Genomic DNA, 26433 nt, shown 5'->3' with positions numbered 1-26433 from the left:
TATATAATATATATATATATATATATATATATATATATATATATATATATATATATATATATATATATATATATATATATATATATATATATATATGGGGTTTTATGCTTGTATTGGATGGGATGTTCCTAATTTTGTGGCTGCTGAAGAGTTGGCTTTGAAGGTCCTATTGCACTACTCTATGATCAGTGTTGTTTGAACAAAAATTAAAGAAATAAATCCAGATTCTATACTAATGAAAGCCACTATGTAGAACAAATGTAAAGTAAACAATGTTTTATTTAAACGGGTGGTTTTATTTAAAAAAAAAAATCCTGTTTTTAGTGATTTAAACTTATGGCTGTTTTTTAAAATTTTATGTAGATTCCACTAGAGCACTTTTTGGTTTTGTTTTTTAACGTGCTATATGCAACACCTTCCCCCCTCCCCCTACCAAAGGAAAAAAACAACCTCGAGTAGTATTTTATTTATTTTCTATGAAAACATTGTTGTTTGATACGCAACGGAGGTAGATTTTGTGCTTTGTGTGCATAAGAACTGCCATGGTACTGTGACAGTATGTTGTGCAAAGGGACCATATGAAAGAAAAAAATGGAGATTTTTCTTTTCTTTTTCTTTTTTTTTTTAAGTAGTGGAGGCTGCTGCTGCTCTTGCTCTCCTGTGCCGCTACTGGTGCAAAAAAACATTTGTCCTGATGGTGGCGTCTGGGCACCGCCTCTCAATACTCATGTAGTTTCTCATTCGAGGAAGCGTTACCAACATTTTTTATATGTCTCCTGATCAGTATATCTAAAAACCACTCAGACAGTAACTAACCACTAATAGCGATTAGCAGTGTTGGATGGGAATGATTTCATCGTGGTACTCTGGTTCCATTACATAGTCAATAAAATAAAAGGCCTATTTAGTGTTTGTCAGTTTAATGTCACGTGTTTGTGTGTTTGTGTGAGTGACATCTGAAAATCACATGATTATATACACAAATAGACAATATTTATGAAATGTGTTAACATCACTTAAAAAAAAACACAAACAAAAAAAAAACGAATCAAATGCAAAACCAGTCAAGCATTCATGCCGCCGCCAACTACTGATGACTACAGCAATGTTTGAAGCAAGATTTACTGAGTGAGTAATCGTTCAAAAATAAACTTCAAGATATTTCTCGTCACTCCCAATTGAAATATGTCAGAGTAAACATCCAACAAAAAGGACTCTTTTTGTTTTGAAAACAACCAGATAGACTCGCCTTTCAGTCCATTCGCTTAATGCTAATCCTAATTAGCATCTATGTAGCAGTGCTTTAATCCAGTGGTCTCCAAACTTTATCACCACGGTACGCAAATAGCATTGATTAAGTCAATCATATAATTGAATTACACATTCTATTCATTTCAATACAAAACGTTAATTAGATGCAAATGAGTTCTTACAATGCAAAACCTTTGCCTATGCTAACCTATACCAAAGGGAAATTCTGGAAAAACTAAAATGCTAACCAGCTAAACGCTTGCAAGGCAACACTGTTGGATCAACAAACAAATTTCAGGCATGTTATCATAAATGACAATATTCCTACAAATCAAGAACAACCTACAGGCCAGATTTCATAGAAAGACAAACCAACGGGTGCGTCACCGACATAAGAGTTTTCAATTAAAGCTACACCTTCCTTCTCACTACAAAATGTCATATCAGCAACGGCCAGAGGCAGCGCCAAAATCAAAGCACAAATAAATGAACTGTTAAAACTAAAATCAGTTTCAAAACATCATTATTTTGGGGGCGGCCCGATAGAAGTTGATCCACGGACCACAGATCGGTGGTTGGGGACCACCACTTTAATCCCAATGAATTAATCAAATTTTAATTGAATTTTTAATCAATTTGAAAACAAATGTGCAGCAACACATTCACTGACAATATACAGGAACAAGTGTCACATTCCTTTATAGTTTGCATTGAACGACTAATATAAGTGTTGTAATGATGACCTGTTGGAGGAAATGAGGCAGTTTTATTTTTTTTTCCACAAAGGACAATACCATTTCTGAGTAGCTTCAGAGTGGTTGCATTTCAGTTTTTGTCTGTTATTGAAGGAAACTATGTTCTTGGAATTTGGGTTTGTGGTGAAAGTTCCTGCCAATTTTTATCATTTCTTTGCAAAGGACTGATTATTCATATCAGGGAGTTGGCAGTACATTGCACCGCAAAAAGCAGACAGAAAGTGACAGAGTGGCATTTCACGCTCACCTCACAGAGATTTGTCCTTGTTCCGCACCTTAAATTGTGATGTAGGAAGACAGCAGGGATGCAAAAAAACTCAACCTTCTCTGGGATAAAAGGTCATCGACTCTTCGCTTGCCGTCACAAATCCTTGCCTTTTGCCATTTGGAAAATGGGGAAATGTTAATGTGCATGGGGATTTACAGCGCTGACATCTCATGTTGGAATGTCACGGAATGTCACTTTAGGGTTCTTTGTATGTTGGCATGTTCATTTAAAAAAAAAATAATAATAATAACATACCCCTGTTTGAAGGCCAGGTTAACTGATATAAAACTTTAAAGATAAATTGCTAAAAATCACCCTTAATGTCATGTGGGCTGGACAGAACATCTGGAAAAAATAAATAAATAAAAAACAACAGTGACCATCTGTCTGTATCTTGAGTGAATTAACCAGTCACATTCATGCTAATGTTAAGAGTCAACACAACACCTGCTACCAATTAAAATGCATCTCATTATTCACCTTATTATATGTTTTCTAGGAGAAACCTGAACATTTTGTACAAATGCAGACTCATATTCGGAACTTCATAATTCCATTCACTTTGACTTCAGTCTACAAATTCTTAGGTCTTGTTAATGCCACGTGGATTTGTTTTAATAATTTGTCTTTGGCTCATTTCTAACGTACACAAAGACAAACCATATACTGTATTTTTAAATCTATGGAAAATTTAGCGCAGAGAATCAAACCCTGAACCTTAGAACTGTGAAGGCGGAGGTAGAGGTGACAGTTATTCGACCACCGTGCTTATTCTTCAAAATCATATCCTCTTCAATTGAATTCTATAGAAATGTTCCTTCTCTCAAGCTAACAATAAACACTTCCTTTTTTAAGTGGGTCAATCACCTTATAAATCATGTTAACTAAACAACCGTCGCCAGTTCTCTGTGAGCATTTAGACATGGAAGATTTGTGCCATTTTCAATGCACAAATTTGCATTTGCATATGACTAATGTGAACACGACAAGAGGACAAAAGGATCAGCCCGCCCCCCTGTCGTCATGATCCTGGCTCTGTGGACGATTTGCATGATTAGTGTTTGGTAACTGTGCCGCTACACATGCATGTGTGTGTGTGTGTGTGTGTAAGTGTTTTTGTACTGTCCTCTCAATCATTTTCCTGAAAGTGAAGACCAACAAAAAACACAGATGAGTCAGGTGTGTCAGAATAATATGTGATCGGTGTTGCAGTGGATATAAGAATGAGAAGTTGAAATGCCCAAAAAAATATTGCATCCATTTGTTGTTTTCATTTCTGGTTTATACTAATACATCTTTGAGAGCATTCTAAGGTAATATACATTCAGCAGACAATAGTTTTTTGTTTTTTTTTTTTGGGGGGGGGGGTGATAATAACCAGCATCAAACTCCAAAAATGCTCACAAAACTAAAATTAGAATGAATTAGATAATTACACTACAGAGTGTGGAACTTGGAAATAGCACTCATTAAAACGTTTGTAAATACAAATATATTTGCAAATATGTTCAAACATGCTTGTAGGCTAAATGCTTAAAATCTTTGCTATAATGCCATAAGGGTATTGACATACTGTAGGAATGTGCATACCCCCTTGATATTATAGGTAAAAATGTTGTACATACAGTGGATCCCCGTTTTACAGCGTCTGTGGCTTGGTTTTTTTTATGTTGCGACATGGAATACTGAGTTTTTTTGTCCCCCCTTTACGGAATTTTCCCAGCTTTGCGACAAAAACAACTGTCATGACCCTAGGAGGTTGGCTGTATTTGTGTTGTTTTGTCTCCATCTGCAGGCGTTTTAGGTAATTGCACCTATTTTCTGTTGCCGCCACGTGATGGAGATGCTGGTCTGCTATTGGTCGGCCTCACTCGTTTCAAAATGGCGGAATGGTAAAGCTTTGTTATATCGCGAGTGGTTACAGAACTGTATTTACAGTGCATTTTACTGTAATTCAAAGTTGAAAGGGTTAGCCATGGGTCCCAAGATTGCTAGTGATGTTAAAGAGAGAAATAAGAAGATGATTTATATGGAAACGAAGCTGGAGATAATCAAGAAATACAAAGCTAGCCTAGCCTAGACTACCCTTATTAGGGAATATGGGCATAACAAGCGCCACTCAAAAGGTAAATAAATCCTTTCTATATTTTTTATTTATGATTTTTTCTGATTGTATACATGTATGTGTTATATATGTAGCGCTTACTATACTATTTTAGTACCAATTTTTAAAATGTATGACCAATTTTTATGTTTTTACCTGGGGTTCTAAACGCATTAGCTATTTAACATAGGTTTGCATTGCCCGCCATACGGTGAATTCGCCTTACGAGCCCAACCGCGGAACGGATTAATCTCGTAACACGGGGGCCCATTGTAAATCATGCACTTCAGATGCAATAAGAAAAAATCTAAAAATCAACTTCTTTGAATGCACTAGTAAATATGTGGCAGCCCCAAACCGTAGTCACAAACAGGCAAAGTAGACTGCATCAAACCAGGCTGTCCAGTATAAAGTCCTTGTGGATAACCCAGATATACATTTTTGCCAAATCCTAATGAAATAGCAAACAAGCAATCTGACACTCGTCTTGCATGTTTCCAACTTAGTGGTAATGTTCAAGGAGCTCCATTCAGAGCATGGGACCTGCTGAATGTCTTCGCATAGTGAAAGTCTGACAGGTTCGTCCTAAAAATAACTACATCCATCCAAATCCCTCAAAACAGCAGCTGCTTTCTCTGCAAACCATCTCTGATTGCAATCTTTGGTCAAAGGCATTCATGCACGCAGACACACACAGACACATGGGCACACTTACATACACAGAGTAACACACACACACACACACACACACACGCGCACACACACACACACACACACACACACACACACACACACACGCACACACACACACGCACGCCTAATGCGACCTCCACACTTTGTCCCCTAGGCCCCCAGCCACAAGTGCAGGGTTTAGCGTGTCTCGGTCGAGGGATAAGTGAGGCGGAGCGTGACGGCCTTCTAGCCTGACATGCGTGTGTAGTCTCTCACTTGTGGCGCTGAACACGCTTTGTGTGTATATATAAATACAGTCACAAGAAGAAGTATGTTAACCCTTTGGCGTGACCTAGATTTCTGCATAAATTAGTCATAAAATGTCTTCTGATCTTGATCTCTATCACAACAGATCAACAAATAGCAGCCCCTAATGCTTACATTGATACCATGCAAAAAACGCTGTAGATGATTCCGCGTTACTGAACATGTGCAAAGTGGGTGGGGAGAAAAATTGTGAAGCATCTTTAACCAACCTCTCTGACCTCATTATTTTTGTTTTACTCTGGGTTGGCTAACTTATGCCTCCAAACAGACGTAACAGTAACCTTGAAAAAGTAATCGGATGACTTATTTGAAAAGTTGCTTTATCAATAATTACGTTATTTTCTCAACCAAAAAACGTAACCAGGTTACATATTATCTGACCACTTAAATTTGAAGACGAACAAACTATGAGCCCTATGTATGAAGGGAAATCATAGCATTCACGAAGCTAACATAAGGCTGAACTTAGCCTAGCATGCTAACTTATCACATACCAGCCTATAGCAACGTTCACTTACTGAAGAAACAAGTAACTCTGATGAACACGGAAAATGGCATTTGTTTACTTCCTATTGTTTAATTTGTTTGTATTGTCCTGTAGTATTAGAATGTGTGTGTGTGTGTGTGTGTGTGCGTGCGTGTGTGTAATTGTACCTGTTCTGTTGGATCGTATTAGTGATGCACGTTTACTTTATTTATCTGTAACTCTGACTGTAAGGTGTGTTCAAAAACTGTAACACGTTACTGAAAACAAGCACACATATGCTTTAAGTACAACTGCTAAATAAACCACAATAGGGCCAAAGAAAATGTGGTGGAAATGGCTTCTTTTAATGTGAACGTCGAATTTCTGCCAGAATCTTATGTTAATATTGCTGAGCAGCCTTAAGCCAAGTATTGCACCCTTAGTGTTTCGACATTAATACAGCTCCACCTTTAGAACCAAACCCCCCGAGGGCAACCATAACAACAATGTGGACCTGTGCCAGAAAGGTGTAGATCAGGAGTGTCAAATCCTGAAACGCAATCTTGGGTGTAGCACAGGAGTGTCAATTTGACACTCCTGAGCAACACCCACGATTGCTTTTCATTAAACAAGCTGAGATAAGTGAATCATTTCCACTTGCAATCTCCAGGTACATTATTCACAAATACGCTGAATATTATAATCTGTGCTCATTCTGCCGGGCCAGCTGTGATGAACAGCTGCTACCACCGCCTTATGATTGGCATCCACCAACACACCTGACATCACGCTCACTCACTAACGCAAAGTTGAGACAGTTGGATGTGAACGCAGTCGAGTGGTCTATTCGGGAGGAAGGTGATACTGGCACCAGGTAATGACCGAGCTTGGAAAAAAATGGACTTTTCCCAAAAAGGTCATAAATGCCTAAAAATGCCGTATTTGTTAGACAGCATTTTTGTTATGGTGCGGCAGTGTGGGTGCGGTGGTGGACGACTGTGGACCCAAATGCAGGGAAGCAAGGCACGGTGTAATCAAAAATACTACTTTAATATGAAGATGAACCAAAGAAAACAAAAAAGAAGACTGCATACAAAGTGACAAACAAAAACTCAGAAATAAACTAGTCCTAAAACACTTGAATGATTCAGAGGAATCAGACTCACGCAGCACAACATCAGCAACAAAACAGGACACTAAATACAATCAAGCCTAACAATACAACAAGGAGCACCTGTACACGACACAATTGGAACTGGGAGCTAATTGCTGAACACAGGGGAAGAATAACGAGGATAGGTGGACATAACCACACTAACGAGAACAGACACAAGGGAAACAAAAACATGAACCAAACACATGAACCAAACTCCACAACTTTAAAGTAAAAAAACAGCAAAAGCACAAATCAGAAAACACAGATACTAACCCACAGACAAAAAATACCAACATAACAGTTTTGGGCTGTATAAAAGACGCCCCCATTTTTGCATAAATTTAAAGCCATTGTGCTGCTCTTTCTGGTATTAGGTCAACTGGGGCAGTATAATAGAAACATCCAAATAGATATGCACAGTGATCACATTTGTTCAGTAAGCCACCATACCAGCCATTCTTTGCAGAGGATCAAGAACACGTGTGAGGGATTGTTATATGTATTATTGTCTACATGTGTTCCTCCAGTTTGCATTCAAATATGTATTGCTTAAAGAGTGGTAAGGCCACAACACCGATGCTCTTTGTGAGCCTGTCTTTGGCGTTTTACATTATTTGCTAGCATTAAGCTAAACCGACTTTTACAAGGCAAATCGATGTGTTTGTGTTAAACTTTAAATTAATTACCTCACATTCAGCACTTCAAAATGGGGAAAAAATTAAGGATTGGAGATCCATGCAATTGGAGGAGGAGATTTGTTTGATTCCAAAATACTGGGCTGCCACTCTCGTTAAATTTCACATCCTTCCCCAGGGAGACTTGCTAGAAAAAAAAAAAAAAAAGAAAAAAAAAACGAGACCATAGCATCACCCCCTGCCATCCTCAATGTCAATGTCTCTCTCACACACTCACACAAGTTTTTTTTTTTAACAGTACCCCCCCCCACACACACACACACACACACAAAGTGATCCAGCTCGCCTCGTCTCTCCGTCACGCGGGTAATCAGCCTCCGCTATTTCATTTGGCTCAGTAATGAAAGCAATCCCAGTGCTTTTCACTCGGCAGCGCAGCCCAAATAATGAGAGTCCCCCCTACCCCCACCATCTCGCCCGCTCCGCCCCAACCGTGCTGTTAATGGAAGAAGGAGAGCAAATGTGCGTGTGACTGAAACACACAATCCTGCCAAGTGCTCTGTTCCTTTTTCTGTTCCGTGAAGATTTTTATTGAAAAAGAAAATGTAACCAGCGCATCTTCATCCTTGTGATTTATTCTTCAATTAACACAGTCATACAAAGACAAGCATGTAACTCATTGGTTTCACGCTACATTCCTGTCATGAAAATACGCCACTGCGAACCCCGCCAATTATACTGCTACTCGCTAGTTGTAACATACTGTATATACTGTACATACTGCATTTCACATTTATTAAGTGTAAATGCCAATTTTTGCTCAGGTGTTAAGTCATGTGTCTTTGTGCAAGTACAAGTTGTAGTAGCCTAGTATGCTAGATAATGCTATTGATGATCCTCGCGTGAAGGTGCTTGTTGAATAATTTAACTACTTAATATAGTTGTTAACAGCAGTGGCTTTCAAAGTGGGGTCCTTGGGCTGACTGCAGGGCATCCGTGAAATAATTTGGGTTCTTAATAAAAAAAAAAAAAAAAAAAAAAAGACCAGAATCTATGTATGCAAAAAATTAAAAAGACTTTTCCCATAGTATGTACTTTGTATAATGAATGAGATTTTGGGGATAAATGATGCAATCCATCTTTTACCGGTAACTTAAAAACCATTGAAATATTAATGAAAATACATGGTTTCGTGAGAAATAGCGCAATACCAAGTGAGTCGTTTTTTTGCCACAGATAGCATCGCACAGAAATCTGAAAAAGAAAAAAAAAATCCAGATGGCAAGAATTTACTCAAATAGCAGTCGCCAATCAGCTTCTAAATATCTTGGCAGGGGGACAATCGGCAATCAAACATTCGGCATGTGGGGGTGAGAGAAAGGGAAGCTGCTTTCAAGTGTTTCCTGATTAGGCTGCAGTCTGCAAACATGGCGTGCAAAGTCAGAGTGGAAAGAGATGATAAAGGCAAAATTGTCAACAAAGAGCGTTGAGATGGATTTTGCATGAAAAGGAAGTCTCTGTAATTAGGAGAATACCTGACTTTCAATGTGGGCTGAACAGTACAGCATGTGAGTGCTGTATTGTTGATATATATATATATATATATATATATATATATATATATATATATATTTTTTTTTTTTTAAACTAAGGTTTTTTGTGCTGTCTGGAACATCCTAAGATGCCACAAGATTGACCAAAGACCTGGAAAATAGGAGAGGAGTAATCGGTGCCAAGAAAGTATGCTGAAGTCTTGACTAAGAGACTAAAATCTAAGGATAATGAGAAGGTTAAATTTAGCCTGGGTTATTGCCGATGTTATGGAGAGCCTTTGCAACATCTGTATGTATTTACAGTGCTGAGAGGCGATTACCTTTTTTGAGCATTTTGACACATGGGAAAATCCGATCTAGAACTCTAGGCTTGCATCCTTAAAGTTTGGTAATCTTCTATTCTATTAGGAACACAAGAGAGCACCAAAGCAGTTTTTTTAAGGCTACAATCTGAGCTGAAAAACAGCAATAGTTGAATATTAGTTGAATTTATTGTTGAATTTTTTAGCAAATTCAGCACGACTGGTTCTCAAAAATGTAACTAGTTTTTAACAAGTTTTTGAAATGTATAATTTAATTTGTTCCTTTTTAATGAAAAACGGTCTAAATTTTACACATTGTCCCTTCAAGAGGCAATTGTAAACATGTTTTTGGGAAGGGACAATTTTTCTTTTTTCGTAGGGTCCCTATTCCCCCGTGAAGAGGTGTGGATTTGTGTACACTATACATTTGTTTGTCTTGTGTCAAAAAAAAAAAATAAAGCTCAGTAATGAAAAAGACATTCATCGTCCTCTATAGTTCCGTTTATTGACCCGAGTACAAATGTGAAAAATCTGACAAGGTTAATGTTTAACCAGTGTTTATGATGTGTGTATGCGTGTGCGTGCGTGTGTGCATGGACAGCAGTAATTGAATCTCAATCTTCGGCGAACCCTCCCGTCTCGACTTCTCCCAAGGTGCCACTGACTTCTCAGCTGTGACGGACGTGTGGCCAAAGAAGAAAAAAAAAAGAAGAAGAAGAAAATGAGAATTTTGATGTCCTGAAATCCATCAACCTTGGTTCAGCACAGATATGTCAGAGCGAGAGGGAGAGAAGTTCAGGTACTGCCGTCTGTCGGATGTTAGCGACACTTGGCACAAGTAGAACAGCGGTGAAAGGCCCAGTCCAAAAATAACCGGCACGAATGAGTTTGAAGTTTCCAAAGAAAACCCTTTTCATAGTCAGAGCGTCTGCACCAGCACGGGGAAGAGCAAGGACAGGTGCTCGGCGCCACGGATGGGGAGCTTGTGCGTTGTGTAGAAGTGCACCAGCTCGGGGATGGAGTCGAAGGGCGGGCTGTTGTGTCCCAGCACGTACTTGCCGTCTTTGCACTGCGAGAACTTGATGTGCATGAAACCTTGGCAGCTCCTGGGACCAAAACAACAAGCTCAAATTACGACGGCGGGGGAGACACGGTTAAAGGAAGAGGTTCTGGAGTCATGCAGAGGGAGGGGATATTATGATGGATGAGGATTAGCGCATGCGGATGCAATAGGAGAAAGGGAAATGCGTTGGACTGTGGAGGTGGGTGAGAAATGTGCGGGTCCCTGGCAGTCATGGCCGACCTCTGCTTTCAAGCGCATGCCATTCAGTGCTCTCCCACAGAATTACAGACATTGTTCATGAAAGCTGAGACGGTAGGTCCAGCAAGGACTTCTCTGCTCGCTTAAACGCCTTCACAAGCACTCGCTTGTATTTACAAAATATATCACAACATTGTTTCCAAGAAACTGTAAACATTTATTGTAGATATGTTCACTGATCCAGACCATTTCTATTCATTCAAAATAGGAGTGTTCCGGTTGCATGTTCTGTCTCGCCTCTCATCGGGAGCGGGCTTCATCAGTTCTTGCAGCAAGGCTTGGTTAGGATTCCACCAGTTCAGCTTGTTGCCTGAACTAATTGTATGCGAAGCCTTCGCAGATGAGATGTCGAATATCTTTTAAAATGCAGGCAATCTGGGCTCTCACCTCTGCACTTTCCTTATAGACATATTTGCATGGGGGGTTCCGATTCGCTATACTCACTGGCTATATATCACAGGAATGTACGGCGAAAGGAAAGAGTGTGATCAATAGACAGAATTTCAGCAGATCGAGAAAAGAGAACTCCAGCCTGTCTAAGTTGATTTTTCAGAAGCGTTTTTATGTTTTTTTTCTGCGTCTGCTCTCAAGAGGATCATTTGTACCCAAGACTTAACTGCAGAAAAACTCGTCTTCAAACTTTAGACTCAGGGACTAACATGGGAAACTAAACTCAGAAATTATTCTCTGAATGATCTGTTGATAGTTCATTCATACAGTATACAAGTCTATGATTCTCCACTTTAGCCAACACCATATGTTTTCAATGGGGTTTGGGTCAGGGGAATGACAGGGCTATGGGACGTGCTTGCTTCTGTCTTGTGAACCTTTTCTACAATTATCAGTACGAGAGCATGCTGAATGCTGAATGCTAAATGAATTTATTGTATCTATTTTTTTAACTAGATGCCAAAGCACACAATTGCAAAAACTACATGTAATCAAAGCACTGGTATTTCACAAATCAAATTACCATAAGTGATGTGCTAACAGCCTTCAAAACATCACCTACATAAACCAATCAGGCTTGGGTCAGCAAAATTAGAGGTTAATGTTGATTATCTATTCAAATCTTGACAGTCTTTTGGCAACCAGCACTAGGGTCGTTCCATTCTCGTGTCAATGCCGTTGTCGGGCTACCCGGTGGGAGACAAACTACGTGACTGAAGGAAAAAAATGGCAGATGGATGCCACATTCAATCACTGTCAACACAAAGCGTTGTTTCTCGGGGGGGGGGATGTTAGCGTCAAGGCTGAATCTCGACGAGGAGTCACCACAGCCCGATGGAGACTAAACTGAATTAAAGTGACACTGATCTAGTCGTTATTAGATGCCGAAAGGTTAAACGAAATAGAACTGAATGATTTACTTTGGTTCATATATAATCCACTTAATATGTACACTAAATATTATCAATGCCCGCAATTGAAGCTTTTGGGTGGGGATGTTCTATACCACATTTTGTAGACAGATATCAAAAAGTCACTGGCGCCAAACCAAGTGTTGAGACCACTAATACTTTGATAGAGAAAATGTCTGCCAAAACAACATGGCAGATACTTTTAAAGATTGACATATTCCAATATGGATTTTTCTTCAAATTTCATGAAATTATTGACGATTTTCCATTTTTTTCGGCTGCCTTCATGCACACCTTGAATGAAGGCCGGGTGTCGGACAGGTATAAATACTTGGTATCGATAGTCACCCATCCGTAATAGTGGATATCAACAGTCATTTTTTTAGCAACGATTAACCGATATAGTTGAAAATCGTTTGACCACAAATCTATTGAGTCTCTTGAACACTTGAACTATCAGAAAACGGTTGGAAATTGCTTCCTCTTAACTCACAGCAGGACTTGTGTGGCATTATGTTGCCTAAAGAATAAAAGCCTGTATATTTGACCAAGTTCATTAAAAAAAAACAACAACCCAAAAAACTGGAACAACAAATGATAGCAATAGGTGCAATGTTGGGTAACTCAAGCAAGACTGCATGGCCTTTATTAATTTGTTGAAAAGTAGTCATTTTGGAGATTCGAGAATTTTACCCAAGTGTGATGATATATTTTTGTTTGGTGGCGTGCCTTGGCATTTTTTCTCAAGTAAAACACTGTATATGCTCAATTAAGTTAGATAAACATGGATTATGAACCATACACAAAAGGTCACATCAAAGTGAAATGAATGGAAAACGCATGTTGATACTGTTTAATAAGAAAATAAAAACTGAAGCTGATGATAATGTTGGTGGTTGAAATGAATTAAAATGCCACAATACCCATATCCGCTCACATTAGTTCTTGACTTCATGCAAAGAAAATGCAGGACCAAAGTCGCGACCGTGCGGTTTGACCGACAGGAAGTGTGTAAAATCTGTCCCTAATCCCTCCCTCCCCACATTGCGAGTCTACTCAACTTCTTGTGTGGCTCTCAGAAGGAGATTCATATTCATTAGTGATTACAGCGAGGATGATGTGTGCACTGAAGTGTGCTCTACCTGCCTGATTACCACTTAGGGGGGGCCCTTTGAGACCAAAAAAAAAAGACACTACGGTTGGAGCAGCAGGCGGGGTGGGGTGGGGGGAGTCAAGGAGAGGCATGATGGGAGGCCACTGCGATGGATGATGGCCGTAATTACAAGGGAGGGATTTGACCAGATAAGCATTATAGCAGCCTGCAAATGAGTAGCGGAGGAGGAAGCAGCACGGCAGTGATCCTAAGTTTGTGTGATGGATGAAGGAAGGAGGGAAGGGGCAGATGGGGATGTGTGCATGTGTGTATATAGTCAACTGCTGTTCAGACGGCTTAAAGTACACACAGGTGCACACACACAAACGCACGAGATGAGAAGCATGCAATTAGTATCGGCAAACTTAAGTGATCAAGGGCCACATTGGATTTTTCATACAAACAGATGGCCTTGATCATTTGTTGATGAGGTCCAAATGTGGCACGTAAAAGAGTTTGTTTGAAAAATAATGTAGGAGAAGTTTATGAAAAGTTCAGAAAATCTAAATGGGATAAAAGATTTTTCAACATATATATTTTGTATTACGCCTAGTGAGCAGGCGTGTGTGTGCGTGTGTACCTTAAAGACAGCGAGTAGTCGCATCTGTTTGTCTGGCTGTTCCTCACCAGGTAGCTACACTCTTTACTCAGCGTGAGCAGCGACTCCGCTTCTGACCGAGATAGTGAACCGTGATACCACCTGAGGCACAGAACAAGCCTGAGTGGTCATGCGCCCGTGCTCTCACGCGCACATTCGCTCACACCAAATTATACTGTATATAATAGGCATAAATGATAATGGGGCACTTAGACCTACAAAGTAAATCAGCCCAAGACGAACAAGAAAATGAACAAAATTACTTGACATCCATCAAGACAAATGAAAGATACAATTAACTGTTGCTACCAACAAGTTTGTGTTTAGAGAAATATATTAGACTACAACAAGAAAGGAAGCTCGAAATACAGAGTATAAAATACATCATGCTTAGCTCATTCACTGCTAGCCTAGTTAAAATGCGTGTTTGGCATATAAGGCCATCACTGAATGAGTCAAAAGACGAAGGGTGAAGCAATGAGTCTGACAGGATAATGTGTGTCCGGCACCTGATGTAGTGTGAACGTGTTCTTGTTTTTGAGTCTATGCACTGGCTTAAAGAACACAATTGTTTGTAACGACCAAGTAATAAGGCGTTAGATTCAGATTTTTTTTTTCTTTAAAGAACCATAGAAGGTAATAAACCTCTTAAATTGTCATCATGGATTAAATGAGGCGTCAAAATCAGCTACTGCCATTTTGCGTTAAGTGTGTGTACACATGTGCTTTACAGCATGCTTTTAAGTAACGTCGTAACATAGGATTCCATTAGCCAAACTAGTCTTTATGCGCAAAGGAGCGACACATAAATCACACCAATAATGTCTAAGATCAGCAAAGTAAGTGTGTGTCTCTAATGTTCAGACCAAATTAGTTTTTACTCCGTATCACAGTTCTCTAAGTTGCGCCTGGCGCTGCTTAGCCGAAACACATTAACGCGTCACATTGTACATGCTCATTGATGGATCAAAGTGAACGAAAGATAGCTGAATAACACAAATTGTCCTTTAATTGTTAAAAGCTGCAAACAGTGGCATTTAGATGTCCAAGTATGGCGCAATGTCATGTGTATCAGCAGTGTTACAACTATAAAACTTTTTATCACGTTGCCATCTATCAGATCGAGGCAATTAAACTAATGGCCACAAGGACAAACAACATGAAGTCAAGCGAACCTCTTAATCTAATGAAATGTCAACATCGATGAGGCCTCCGGTCAAATATCGTACATTGAAGTTTGTATATGTATGCTTCAGAAAGAGGGCATACGTACACTTGCTTCTCCAGGGGCTGAGTGGGGTCGACCCTCTCCCCCACCATGGTGAAACCCTCTTGAGGCATTCGAAACTTCACCCCCCCGCCGACCAGCGGGCTGGACCGAGGTCCCGGAGGACGCAGGCGCTCGGTGGGCGACGACGAGCGATCCCATTCGGGCCCGTCGAATTGCACTGCAGTGACAGACAAATAATTATTATTAATAACAATTTCTGTGATTTTCAAATGAGTGGATCATTAGCAAAAAAGACCACTGAGTTTCAGTTTTTCATTTCAATTTTTTTTTAGCATAATTTGACTGATAGCGTACATGGATTTTGTTATTTCTGTGTCCGTGTAAGTGTTTAAAGAAAGTAAAGAACATTTTTAAAGAAAAGACAAATGTATCTCAATTTTAAAGTAAAAGAGTTCAAAACCGACACTACTGTGTAAAATACATGACTGAGTGGCCTCAGTTTCAGAAAACCGGTGTCGGTTAACACAGGTCGTCGAGCCATACATCAACAATTCCCAGAAACACTGGTGGAGTCTCTGGGCCTCATTTTAAATGGACAGATAGAAAAATGGAAATGTGTTTATGGTCTGATGAGTCCACAAATAAAATTATTTTCGGAAATCAAGGACATTTTGTACTTTGGCCAAAAAATGGGTAAAGACCATTCAAATTGTTACCAGCACAAAGTTCAAAAGCCAGTATCTTTGATGGTATGGGGTGTGTTAGTGCCCATGGTACACATCGGTTCTGGCACCATCAATGCTGAAAAATACATGGAGATTTTGGAACAACACAAACGGCTACCATCCAAATAATGCCTTGCCAATATTATTCCAAGTCACATTGTTCCCATGTCACAAATTAGTGGCTTCATAGTAGAGTATTGCTGGTACTACGCTGGCCTGCCTGCAGTCCAGACCTAATATTGAGAATGTGTGCCGTATTATGAAGCGCAAAATCAGGTAGCGGAGATTGTTGAACAGATTGTTGAACAACTTAAATTGTACATCAAGCTGGAATGAAAACGAATTCTACCAAGCCAGATTTTGATCTGTTAAATTTAGAGTCAATTAAGGGGGAGAGAGGTGAGCATTTATGTCATGACATTTTGTGCAGTACCAGCAACGTCTCTCTCTTGCTTGCTCAGAGTGAGGGGTTCACTCGCTAACAGAGAGAAAGGAAGAGACAGAGTGACGAAATACACCTCGCTCTTTCTTCATTGAGTTGTCTTTGTCATGTCTGCTACAGTTGTTTTGGTTTTTCCAATCTGCTCCCACCATTTTAAGCGCAGAAATGTGACCTTTCTCACTTGTTAGTTACATGCAAGCCATATGAATGCGACCTGGCTGCTAAGACTGAAGTCGCAAGTCAAAAGATCGGATACGTATCTGTCACGACGGCGCATGGCGGTTTGAGGAGGTGCGGGATGTGGGAAAGGCGGAACCAATAAAAATGCAGGGCTGATTGGGGTAGGTTCGAGTAAGGTGATTTAATAACACAGGCAGGGTTGAAAGAATCGAAAAATACAAAGTGCAAACCAAAACGTTGAACTGAAGCTGACTGGGGGCGACAAGGAACGGGGGGCGACAAGGAACGGGAGGCAGCACGGGAAGGAGGGCAACGCGAGGCAAGACGGCGAGGGGAAGACGTACAAAGACCCGACAAGGAATGAGGCAAAACACTGGGGCTTAAATACTAACAGAACTAATGAAAACGCGAGACACCTGGGAACAAGGGGCGGGGTAGCTGACAGGAGGATACACACACGGGTGACAGGTGAGGTTGATTAAGGTAATGACACGCGGGGGAAAACACAGTGAACTTATAACTAAAACTAAACAACTCAAAACCCACAACAAAACACAGACAGATCATGACAGTATCGGATTTATTACCACATTCCCAAGTGACCTGGGTCGCAAAATCTAATGTGCCATTCACACTGCCATCAAACGATCAGCTACAAGTCAGATAGGAGCAAAACAATATCTGAAATGTGTCACTTCAGGCTGCAGTGTGGATCTATCTTAATTCAAAACAAGCGCATGTTTGCAAAAGTAAAAAATAAAACATAATAAATTATATAAAATATAGGTTGAATAATTTAGCATTTTTTTATTTTCAGTTTTTATTAACATTTTACATAATGTGCCACCAATGGAATTAGGGTTGTAGAATAGTTTTAGTTTAGTGTAGTTTTTTTTAATAGAAATATTTTTTTTCTTTTTCTTTTCATGTACAATTTCTGCAGTCACTGTGATTCTAATACTCCTTCTACATGAAACAAGAAATTGTTATTACGCTATAATTGCACACTGTAGATTAGAACAAGATAGAATTTATAATTCTAAACTACCGTGTGGTGATCTGAGCTGCAAAGCAACAGAACAGGCAGTCAAAAAAGCTTGCAGTGACTGGAGATATTTGACTTTCTGGGGGAGGGGTGGTGGCGATGGAGCAAATGTGGGCAAAATGGTGGGTCGTGTTCCGGGCGAGAGGTCACCATCTTTAGAGGCGGCGTCCTCCTACCCCCCCTGACCTGGGGCAGGCCAGGCCAGCTCTGACAATGCTCACATCTCTATTAGAAGAAGAAGGGGTGATGGGGGTTGTTTGGGCGAGGAGTGATATCAGGTGAGAGAAACGAGCGACAGAGTGAGAACAGCGCAGATGGCTTATACAAAAAGCAGATATGTGAGAGAGGCAGCAATGGCGAAGTGGGAAGAGTCAAACCGAGTGCAAGATTTTAATGAGAGGAAGCGAATGGAAGTGAGATGTAACGGCTGGAGGTCCCCTTGTTATGCGATGGAAGTGCAAAAGAAACAATTGGTGAAAAGACAAAATGATAAAGACAGTACCGAATGGTAGTTTTTGAACAGCATATGGGATTGATCAGAGCAATGGGATGTGCACCATACCATGTGGTTTTGCAGCATCATTGTATACACTAGTAACATATGCAACAGATATGTGAGAGAGGCAGCAATGGTGAAGTGGGAAGAGTCAAACCGAGGGATGTGTACTACCACCACCCACCAAAAAGACAATTATAAACTCTTCTTGATAGCTCACTTTTCGGAGCATTTTGACCATTCTTTCAAAACACACTGAAAACATGCTCTATAGCAATATATAAACGTTGGACCAACCAACTAAATCAGTAGTAGAGCGTGGGTTGGTTTTACTCTAACCCAAAAAGCAGAGATAATATGCTTTTTCAGCAGAACAGTAACTTGGAGGCTAATAATTTTGGCTTTTGTTATAATACAGTAACAACTTAAGGTCACCGCACACTGAGTGATATGGTGGAACTGCCATCGGATTTTAAGAGCTGCCTTTCAAGTGATGTGTAATAGTGTGCGACAATTCAAATTTTAAATCGTACTTGCACAAGGTGGCGACACTGCAAATAATAGACAAGTCAAAATGTATAGAAGCTTTCACACAGGCGAAAAATACATTTCTGAGTTATAAGCGAGTGAGACATAGCTGCCCACCACATGGTGCCAAGGGTATAGAAATATATTTTATATAGCATATATCAGGGGTCACCAATGTGGTGTCCGTGGGTACCAGGTAGCCCCCAAGGATCACATGAAGTAGCCCGAAGTTGATGCTGTCAACGACAAGTGGTGAATTGAACCAAGACAGTTCATTCACTTAACTGGACATACTTCTCTCCTTCTTAGTGGTGGGGCAAAGTGACTCCAGTTTATAGTCAATGGCAAGCAACGCAACAAACAAATATGGCTGCTATATTGATGAATGAGAACAATTCCACATCCTGTTCCATCCAGTTCCTCGATTAGCTTGTTTGTTAGCCGTAACTTGCGCTGCATTCACATGCTCTTTTCATGCTTGACAAATACAGGATGACTTAAGATTTTTCGACCCGGTATCAAACATGCCGTTTTTTTCTGCTAGCTGAGGGCATGAGCGATAAAGTTTGCACCACATTTAAAGTGACACTGTGTAAGATTTAGACTGTTTCTCATTAAAAAATAATAAACTATTATAAATTTAAAAAACTTGCAATAAATGTGGTCTTAACAACCAACAGTATGTTTTCAATATAATCATAGATTTAGTTGCATCAATAAATTATATTACATGGTGGGTGGCATTTCTCCAGAGGTCGCCATGTCTGTTATAGCTACGGACAGTAGGAGGAGTGTGTTTTGCTGCATTTACCGTAATGCGCCTGAAGCTTCCACAGGCGCAAGCGAAAAATTACACATACTCCCTTCAAGTATTCAAGTCATGGCAAATCTTGGGAGCCAAATTTCAGGGAAAAAAAATATTCAGCTCAGGATCACTTGTTGTCAGGCTGAAAGTTAGGGAGGGTAGGCAAATGCGCGCAGTGACGCATGTGACGTTACGTATCAGTGATTTCTGTCGAGCATGCAGACCGACGTGCCACTTATGTGCATGCCTGCATATGGATTAGATTAGAAAATAGACAAGACAGACAGACAGACAGATAGACAGATAGATAGACGATTACGTCAATACCTACGGTGGTACTTAACTAAACTCAAATTAATAGAAACATATTTAAATATATACTTAATTGTTGTGGCAGAAAACAGTTGGCTATCGTTTTACAATTCTAAATATCTCAGGTAGTAAGTGAGTGAATATGGCAACCTGGAATAATGAACAAATTTCTCTTATTTCCTATGTGATTATTTGAAATCTAACCCACTTTTTAAGTGAGTTGAATTTTGACGTTTCAATGGACACATCTCAGATCTGTGTTTCAGGTCACTAAGGGATGGTGTGCCTTTATATAACAGATACTCTGGACACGGCCATTCATCATGGGAGAGAAAGGAGATAATTTCAGAGATATAAGCGCATGTATTGTTCACCCTTATCGCATTTTGAGAAATTGTGTGGCCACACCAGCAACCAGGACAAAATTGAGGCTTCATGTGTGCCATGTGGCAGAGTAATTGAAGGGTGTGAGGGCTGTGAAAATGCTTCTTCCACTGTCCTACCTACATTGGAGGACGGGCGGGAGGGAGCGGATGGTGGGGGGGGTTACAGGGTGCACAGTGAGGCAGAGCTGAAAATAGCTCATTATCTACCATGGCAGGCAATAATCTGCCGTCTCTGTAGTCTGACACAAGCGCACATTATGCGATTTGGATTTGCCCGTTCTATGCAATACTCCAGCTAAAAAGATTACAAAACAAATACAAGGAAAAGAGATGTCCTAATGAGCTGACAAATCTAAAGACCTCCACGGCCCACCCCTCTTGCTTCTCCCCGCCAGGCCCGCCGCTTCAAAGGCTATTTGAATGGGCATTGGGAGAGAGACCTGGCTGTACAAACATACCTCCCTCCCCTCCCCGGTTAATTATTGAGCAGGCAGACACACTCCGCCACTTTCGCTGGCTCTCTGTGAATTATTGATGCACGGTGCGGTACAATGGCCCCATCTGGAGCGGGGTGCACCGCCACCCAAGCCGGGACCAAAGTTTGGCCTGGCGCACCTCAGTGAGACTCATATATACACCTGAAACTCTGAAAAACACCCGTCGATCCCTCCGCTTGCTCTGACTGATTAACTAAATGGCACCATGTGGAAGGGAGCAGCTTAGGAATGCCCAATCGCTCTGTTTTGGAGTGATTTGAGTCTCTAAAAACTCTGTAAGCCATGAGCTACAGGAAAGTGGGATACAATACAAGAATTGAACCTTTGCACAGATATTACTGCTGCTTTGAATGACTAATTAATTTAAAGACAATCTTTTAAAAATCAATTTTTTGTGTCTATTAGTTCTAAGCCTGTCCTTGCTGACATGCACTGCTTGCACTTGTAATAACAAGGCTATGAATAGAGAAGGCGATACACAAGAGCACAGTAACTTTGACAACTGACTTTTAAAACTTGTATTAAATGTTTCAAAAAAAGCGACAAGAGTCTGCAAAAAATGTTTCTGAAATTGGATATTTGCATGGAAAAAGAAGCAATCTAGACATGTTTTGTCAAGAAGATATGAACAAGCACTAATTATTGGGGCTGAAGTTAAATAAATTCAGTATGATTCAAGTATTTTATTTGTCTTTATAGTTATAAGCATTAATGGACAAAAATTAAGCAAGTTTGTTTTCTATTGTTTATTTTATTTTATTGTGATGTGCTCTCATTTCATTTTGGTTGTTATAAATACATTGTGATTTTCTTTTATGATACACCATTTTGTTCATTTCGGAGTCATATGTTACGTGACCCTAATCAGGGAATGGCTCACAGATGTGCTCTCAATAAAAAAAAAAAAAAAAAAAAAGGTGAGCCGGTGCGCAGTGGTAGTTCACTCAGCATGATACAATTTGTTTTGTGTCTTACGTTTAACGTTGTGTAAGACCACCCCACGGCCCGTTACTTGTCCGTGGATCAACTGGTTTCGGGATGCGTGGGCCGCATCCGAAATAATGTTTTGGAACTGATTTAGTTTAACTGTTCATTCATTTGTGCTTTGTTTGGTTTGAGCTTTGTTTTTTGGCGCCGCCTCTGGCCACTGTTGATATTACATTTTGTAGTGACAATGATGGTGTGGTTTTGGGAGCAGTCAGTCAGTGACACACACTTTGTTTTGTCTCTGTGAAATCTGGCCCATGACTGTCTGTAAGTTGCACTTTCTTTGTAAGAATGTTGCAATTTATGATAATATTTATGATAAAATTTATGATAAAATGAGATTGTTTGTTGATCCAGCAACTTGTGACTATGGATGCTAGCTAATATTAGTTCTCATCTTCATCATGTTATATAGTGCTGCCTTGTATTGCGTTTAGCTCATTTGCATCTTTGTTTGTGCTAGGTATTTCCCTTGAAAGTAATAACTTGTGTAATTCAGTTTTATGATTGAGTTAATGTCATTTGCGTACAGTTTTGTACATTTTGAGCTGCACCCCCGATCCGCAGTAAAAAGCTCAAACGTTGACCGGCCCGTGGTGATAAGAAGGTTGGAGACCACTGGTGTAGACTACTCTGCTAACAGTTTTCTTTCAGGCAGATTAAATGATTATTGGAGATTTATCCTGCCAAATATTTGAATCAGCATCAAGAAAATTCCATGTTGAGCCCTGCTAATTACTGTTGGACTGTATCATATTGAGAAGCATGACTAATATTTTGTCACTTATGTAGCTTACCAAAGTCCTGTTAACTGCCAGAGGTGGGCATTTGACATTTTAACTTTTTTTATTTTGCTGGTCCATCATTTACACTTCAATCATCCAAATCAGGTAGACGAGCTAATAAAATGAATAGCATAAATTCACACAACACCACAAAGCCTAGTGTGCGGGCAACAGCATCATAGCAAATATAAATAAATATCTAAATCAAAACTCAGCAGTGTCATCTTTTTTTTTTTTTTTTTTGATTGAAATGACCTTTTATCCCATAAAAGTAAATTGATGCATGATGAAACTTTTTGGTCAACGGATAATATCCAGAAAAAAAGAAAAAGTTCATACCAAATTTGAACCTGTCATAATGTCCTCATTTTTATGTTGATCTTAATTTTCGATATCACATACGGCTTGATATCACATAATCAAAGCACTACATTGGAAAAAAAAAAGATAGCACTAGTCTGCAATGTGATATGATACATGACGTTTCTGTCTGAAATGGCAGTTTATCTATTCGCTCTGACAAAAGTTCAACCCGCTGACAAAGCATCATGATAAGAAGACAGAAGACACACATGCACTGTGGCAGGGGACAGCTGGCTTCCATTGACAACTAGAACCTGATGATGTGCCATGCGGGGAAAGCTGCATAGGCTCAGCTTTGTTCTCCGCAACGGCACAAAGGCATAGAGGAGACAAAGACTTCCACACAAAGCGACACGGCACGCTCACTTGGGCGAATGCAGCCTTGTCGATTCCACTCAGATGGCCCCTCAATTCGATCTCGCAATTTAGCTCAATTTAGGAATTCAACGCAGTTCTGTAATTTGGCTAAATCCAATACGAGGCTGGGCCCACCATTCCCTCATAATGACAGGGTGAGGAGTGCAGTGTAAATGGAACATGTTGCTCCATTTGAGTGACAGGTAACTTTTCAAGCACACCTGCTGCTTTTTGCATGCTGAAAAGAAACGAGGAGGCGCACAAAGGGAGCTTCATTTGCTTCATTAATGAAGACATCTGTTTTTTGGAAGGGGCTGGCATGCATGCGCTCATAAAGACCTTCTGCTGGGCACATGCAGCCCACCCCCCATAAAGACAAGATAATTAACACCTTATGTCAGCGTAGGGAGAAAAGGGACATTCACAGAGGTTTATAGCAAATCAGTCACAGCAAATCAATTCCCGGGCATGTTTTCAATGGATTCCCATTTGAATTCATGCCGTGAGCTCATCGCCTTGGGTTCTTCTCAGAAGAGTTGGACAAAGTGGCTGGGGAAGGCTGCCCAAGTTAATGCAGAGGTGACCCTACCCCAGGTGATGATATGTTGGGCGGTCGTGGCTCGGGCAGCAGAGTAGAGCGAGTCGTCCAGTAACTGAAGGGACGTGTGTTTGAATCCTGCTCAGTCTGAATCATCTGTCGTTGTGTCCTTGCCTGCATAAAGTGCTCCCTTCATTTTCCAGTTGGCTACACGAAGAACCTATGTCTTGGTTGTACTTAGACCTAGAATGTTATTTTGTGTCTGAAGGGTCTACATAGACTTCTAGGGTATATTAGTGAGTTTTTTCATTGGTTCACTCTGTCTTAAACTACTAAATGTAATGAGGAACCCCCAAACGGTAGGAAGCACTTTTCGAAGCAAGTATTATTGTGTCAACGTTGCCGCAAATACACTCCTGCGGCCAAAACACCCCTGCGTCCGATCCTCTTAGGAAACATTCAGCAAGCATAACCACAAAAGAAGAGACTGGTTGTCTTTAAGTTTATTAGACGATGTATGATTATGCTCTCACTTGGAGGACTTCAAGGTGTTTTTAATAGTGGCGGAAGATAGCTCTTATAAGTGTGGGAAGTTGTATTGAAATTATCTGAGCACCCTACACATAATACGACCAAAATTGTTAAATGCCCATTTTTTTTTTTTATTCTTTATGAGTGGGGTATGCCAAAGATAAAAAAAAAAAAAAAATCTTTCAAGATTTGAAAGATCCTTACAGGTGTCCAGTATAGGCCAATGTCAAAGTACACTTTCTTTTTTTCATTTTTCTCACGAACCGTTGGCAGTTCATTGAAAGTACATTAGGATTCATTATTTATATCATCCCAAAAGTTGGTAAATTATAGTGACTAGAGTGTAGCAAATTGTTGATGCACGTATGATGGATGGCGCGCCCGCAATGCAGAGGGGGTGGTCATTGATGTTACTGTTGCTAAGTATACTATTGTTCAAAAGGGAATGGGTCGGACTATTCATTTGAGAATTGTAAATGGCACGCATGAAAAAATACATTAAAATTGTGTTGAAATCTCAGTGAATTCATTTTTCTCAATTCAAAAAGAAATAAACATGCTCTTAGGACCTAAGCTGCTAAGAAAACCAGTGTACAGAATTTCCTTCCTAACATAAAAATATTTTAGAACAGTTGAGATAGATCACTTCAATATAATCCTTTTGTACCAATTAGACCTTTTCGATTAGTTTGGATTCGATTTGTTGTGACAGAGAAAGCAAAAACTTTATTCTCAGTTAGTATAAAATTTTTGTATTTAAAATCAGGCAAAAATAAATAAACAAAAAAGGTGGAGGTGGCAGTTCACTTGGTTAAGCCCCACAAAAAACATTCAATGCCTAGCTTTAGCTTTCAACTCCCCAGTCTATCTTACAGCCAAGGAATCATGAAGGACATGCCTTTCCATTAATATTGGGCTAAGGTCACACCCTAGGAGAAATAAAAGCAGCAAGTGATGGGGGAGAACGAGGAAATGTGACAAAGAGAAGTCCTTCCGCGGCGCCACTAAATTGATGAAGAGGCTGTTCGCTGATGACGGCCGCAGGGACTTCAGAGAGCAGCGCACTACAAATCTCATTTTCTGTTTTTCTTTCTTTGTCTGTGTGTTTGTTTCCATGCACTCTGCCACACAAAACACAGCCAGGCTCCAACTGACACATACACACAGTCAGACGAGAAATCCTACATCCAGACAGTGCTTCCACACACAAAGACGAGTCAGCGCGCACACACACACAGGCTGACTCTAGTACAATGGTACCCTGACTTACGAGTGACCTAACCAACATGTTTCCAAGTTATGAGCAAAAAAAGTGAGTAACAACTACTGGTTGTGATACATGGGGATAAGCAGCAAACAATTTTCAAAACTAGATAGATACTATCTTGAATGATAACATAGAACACAAAACACCAATCAAACCAGCATCGGTTTTGCATTGATCTAAGCCAATGGATATTTGACGACAAATGTAGAAATACAAGTGGACGGACAGACCTCTATAAAACTCCCAATTAACGTTACCTTAATGAGGCTCAGACTGCTTTTTCAGCACACCGTATTGGCAAAAGTATAGAGACACCTGGTTATTACACAAAAACAAAGAGAAATTGGATTAAATTTCCATTACAGGTTTAATGGTGGTTTGCCGACATCTCTCAAATTTTTCCACTTCAAATAAATTCAGAGGAGACAACTAAAATGTTCCCACAAGCATAAAATTATTCGATATGTCATCAAATTTCGGGGGCTACAGGGCATAAACCCTGACTCTGATGACCCCGATTCATCTTCCTGAAACAAGCAGATGTTGTAAGACCACAGATGTTTTTTGTCTTTGTGTGTTCAGCTCTTATTACTTTTGCGGGTTAGAAACGGACCTATTGTTGACAGATTTCTGTCACGGATACTACAGCCACGCGTGCGTGCTCGTCGGGAAGGCAGAAGTTATTTTCTCTGTTGGCCTGTCAGAGGAAAAAAATAACTGAGGGAAAACTGGCCTACCATATGATTCCAATTTAGATGGTGGTCTTATCTATAAACAAACCAGTAAACTGCTTTAATCAAACAATAACAGAGGAAAGAAACTTGCCAGAGAAGGTTTTTTTTTTTTTTTTCCCAAATAATTGCTTAATGGTCAGAAAAGTACAAAAATGCTGAGAAAATCGCAAAGATGGCAACACTGACATTGGTATACTACCTCATCTCTTTGTGCCAACATCTTTGTTGTTATAGGGAAAGCCATGAACCGTGAAAGCCATGAAAAATGTATCCAATCGATTGATTGATTGATAGACTCGATG

General features: G+C 40.0%; 1 protein-coding gene across 1 annotated transcript in view; it reads right to left on the bottom strand.

Moving 5' to 3' along the window:
- Positions 1–9220: 9220 nt before the first annotated feature.
- shdb (Src homology 2 domain containing transforming protein D, b) overlaps positions 9221–26433 on the bottom strand; it is a 36119-nt gene continuing 18906 nt past the window's right edge. The window contains exons 5-7 of the mRNA XM_088426480.1: positions 15196–15370; positions 13905–14024; positions 9221–10595 (exon numbers count right to left, since the gene is read on the bottom strand). Of these exons, the coding sequence (XP_088282606.1) occupies positions 10409–10595; positions 13905–14024; positions 15196–15370 (482 nt within the window). The 3' untranslated portion in view covers positions 9221–10408. The remainder of the gene's footprint in view (positions 10596–13904; positions 14025–15195; positions 15371–26433) is intronic.

Source organism: Hippichthys cyanospilos, chromosome 10, assembly GCF_059441005.1.
Source record: "Hippichthys cyanospilos isolate Australia breed blue-spotted pipefish chromosome 10, RoL_Hcya_1.0, whole genome shotgun sequence".
Taxonomy (NCBI): domain Eukaryota; kingdom Metazoa; phylum Chordata; class Actinopteri; order Syngnathiformes; family Syngnathidae; genus Hippichthys; species Hippichthys cyanospilos.
This window is presented reverse-complemented; position numbering and strand designations above follow the sequence as displayed.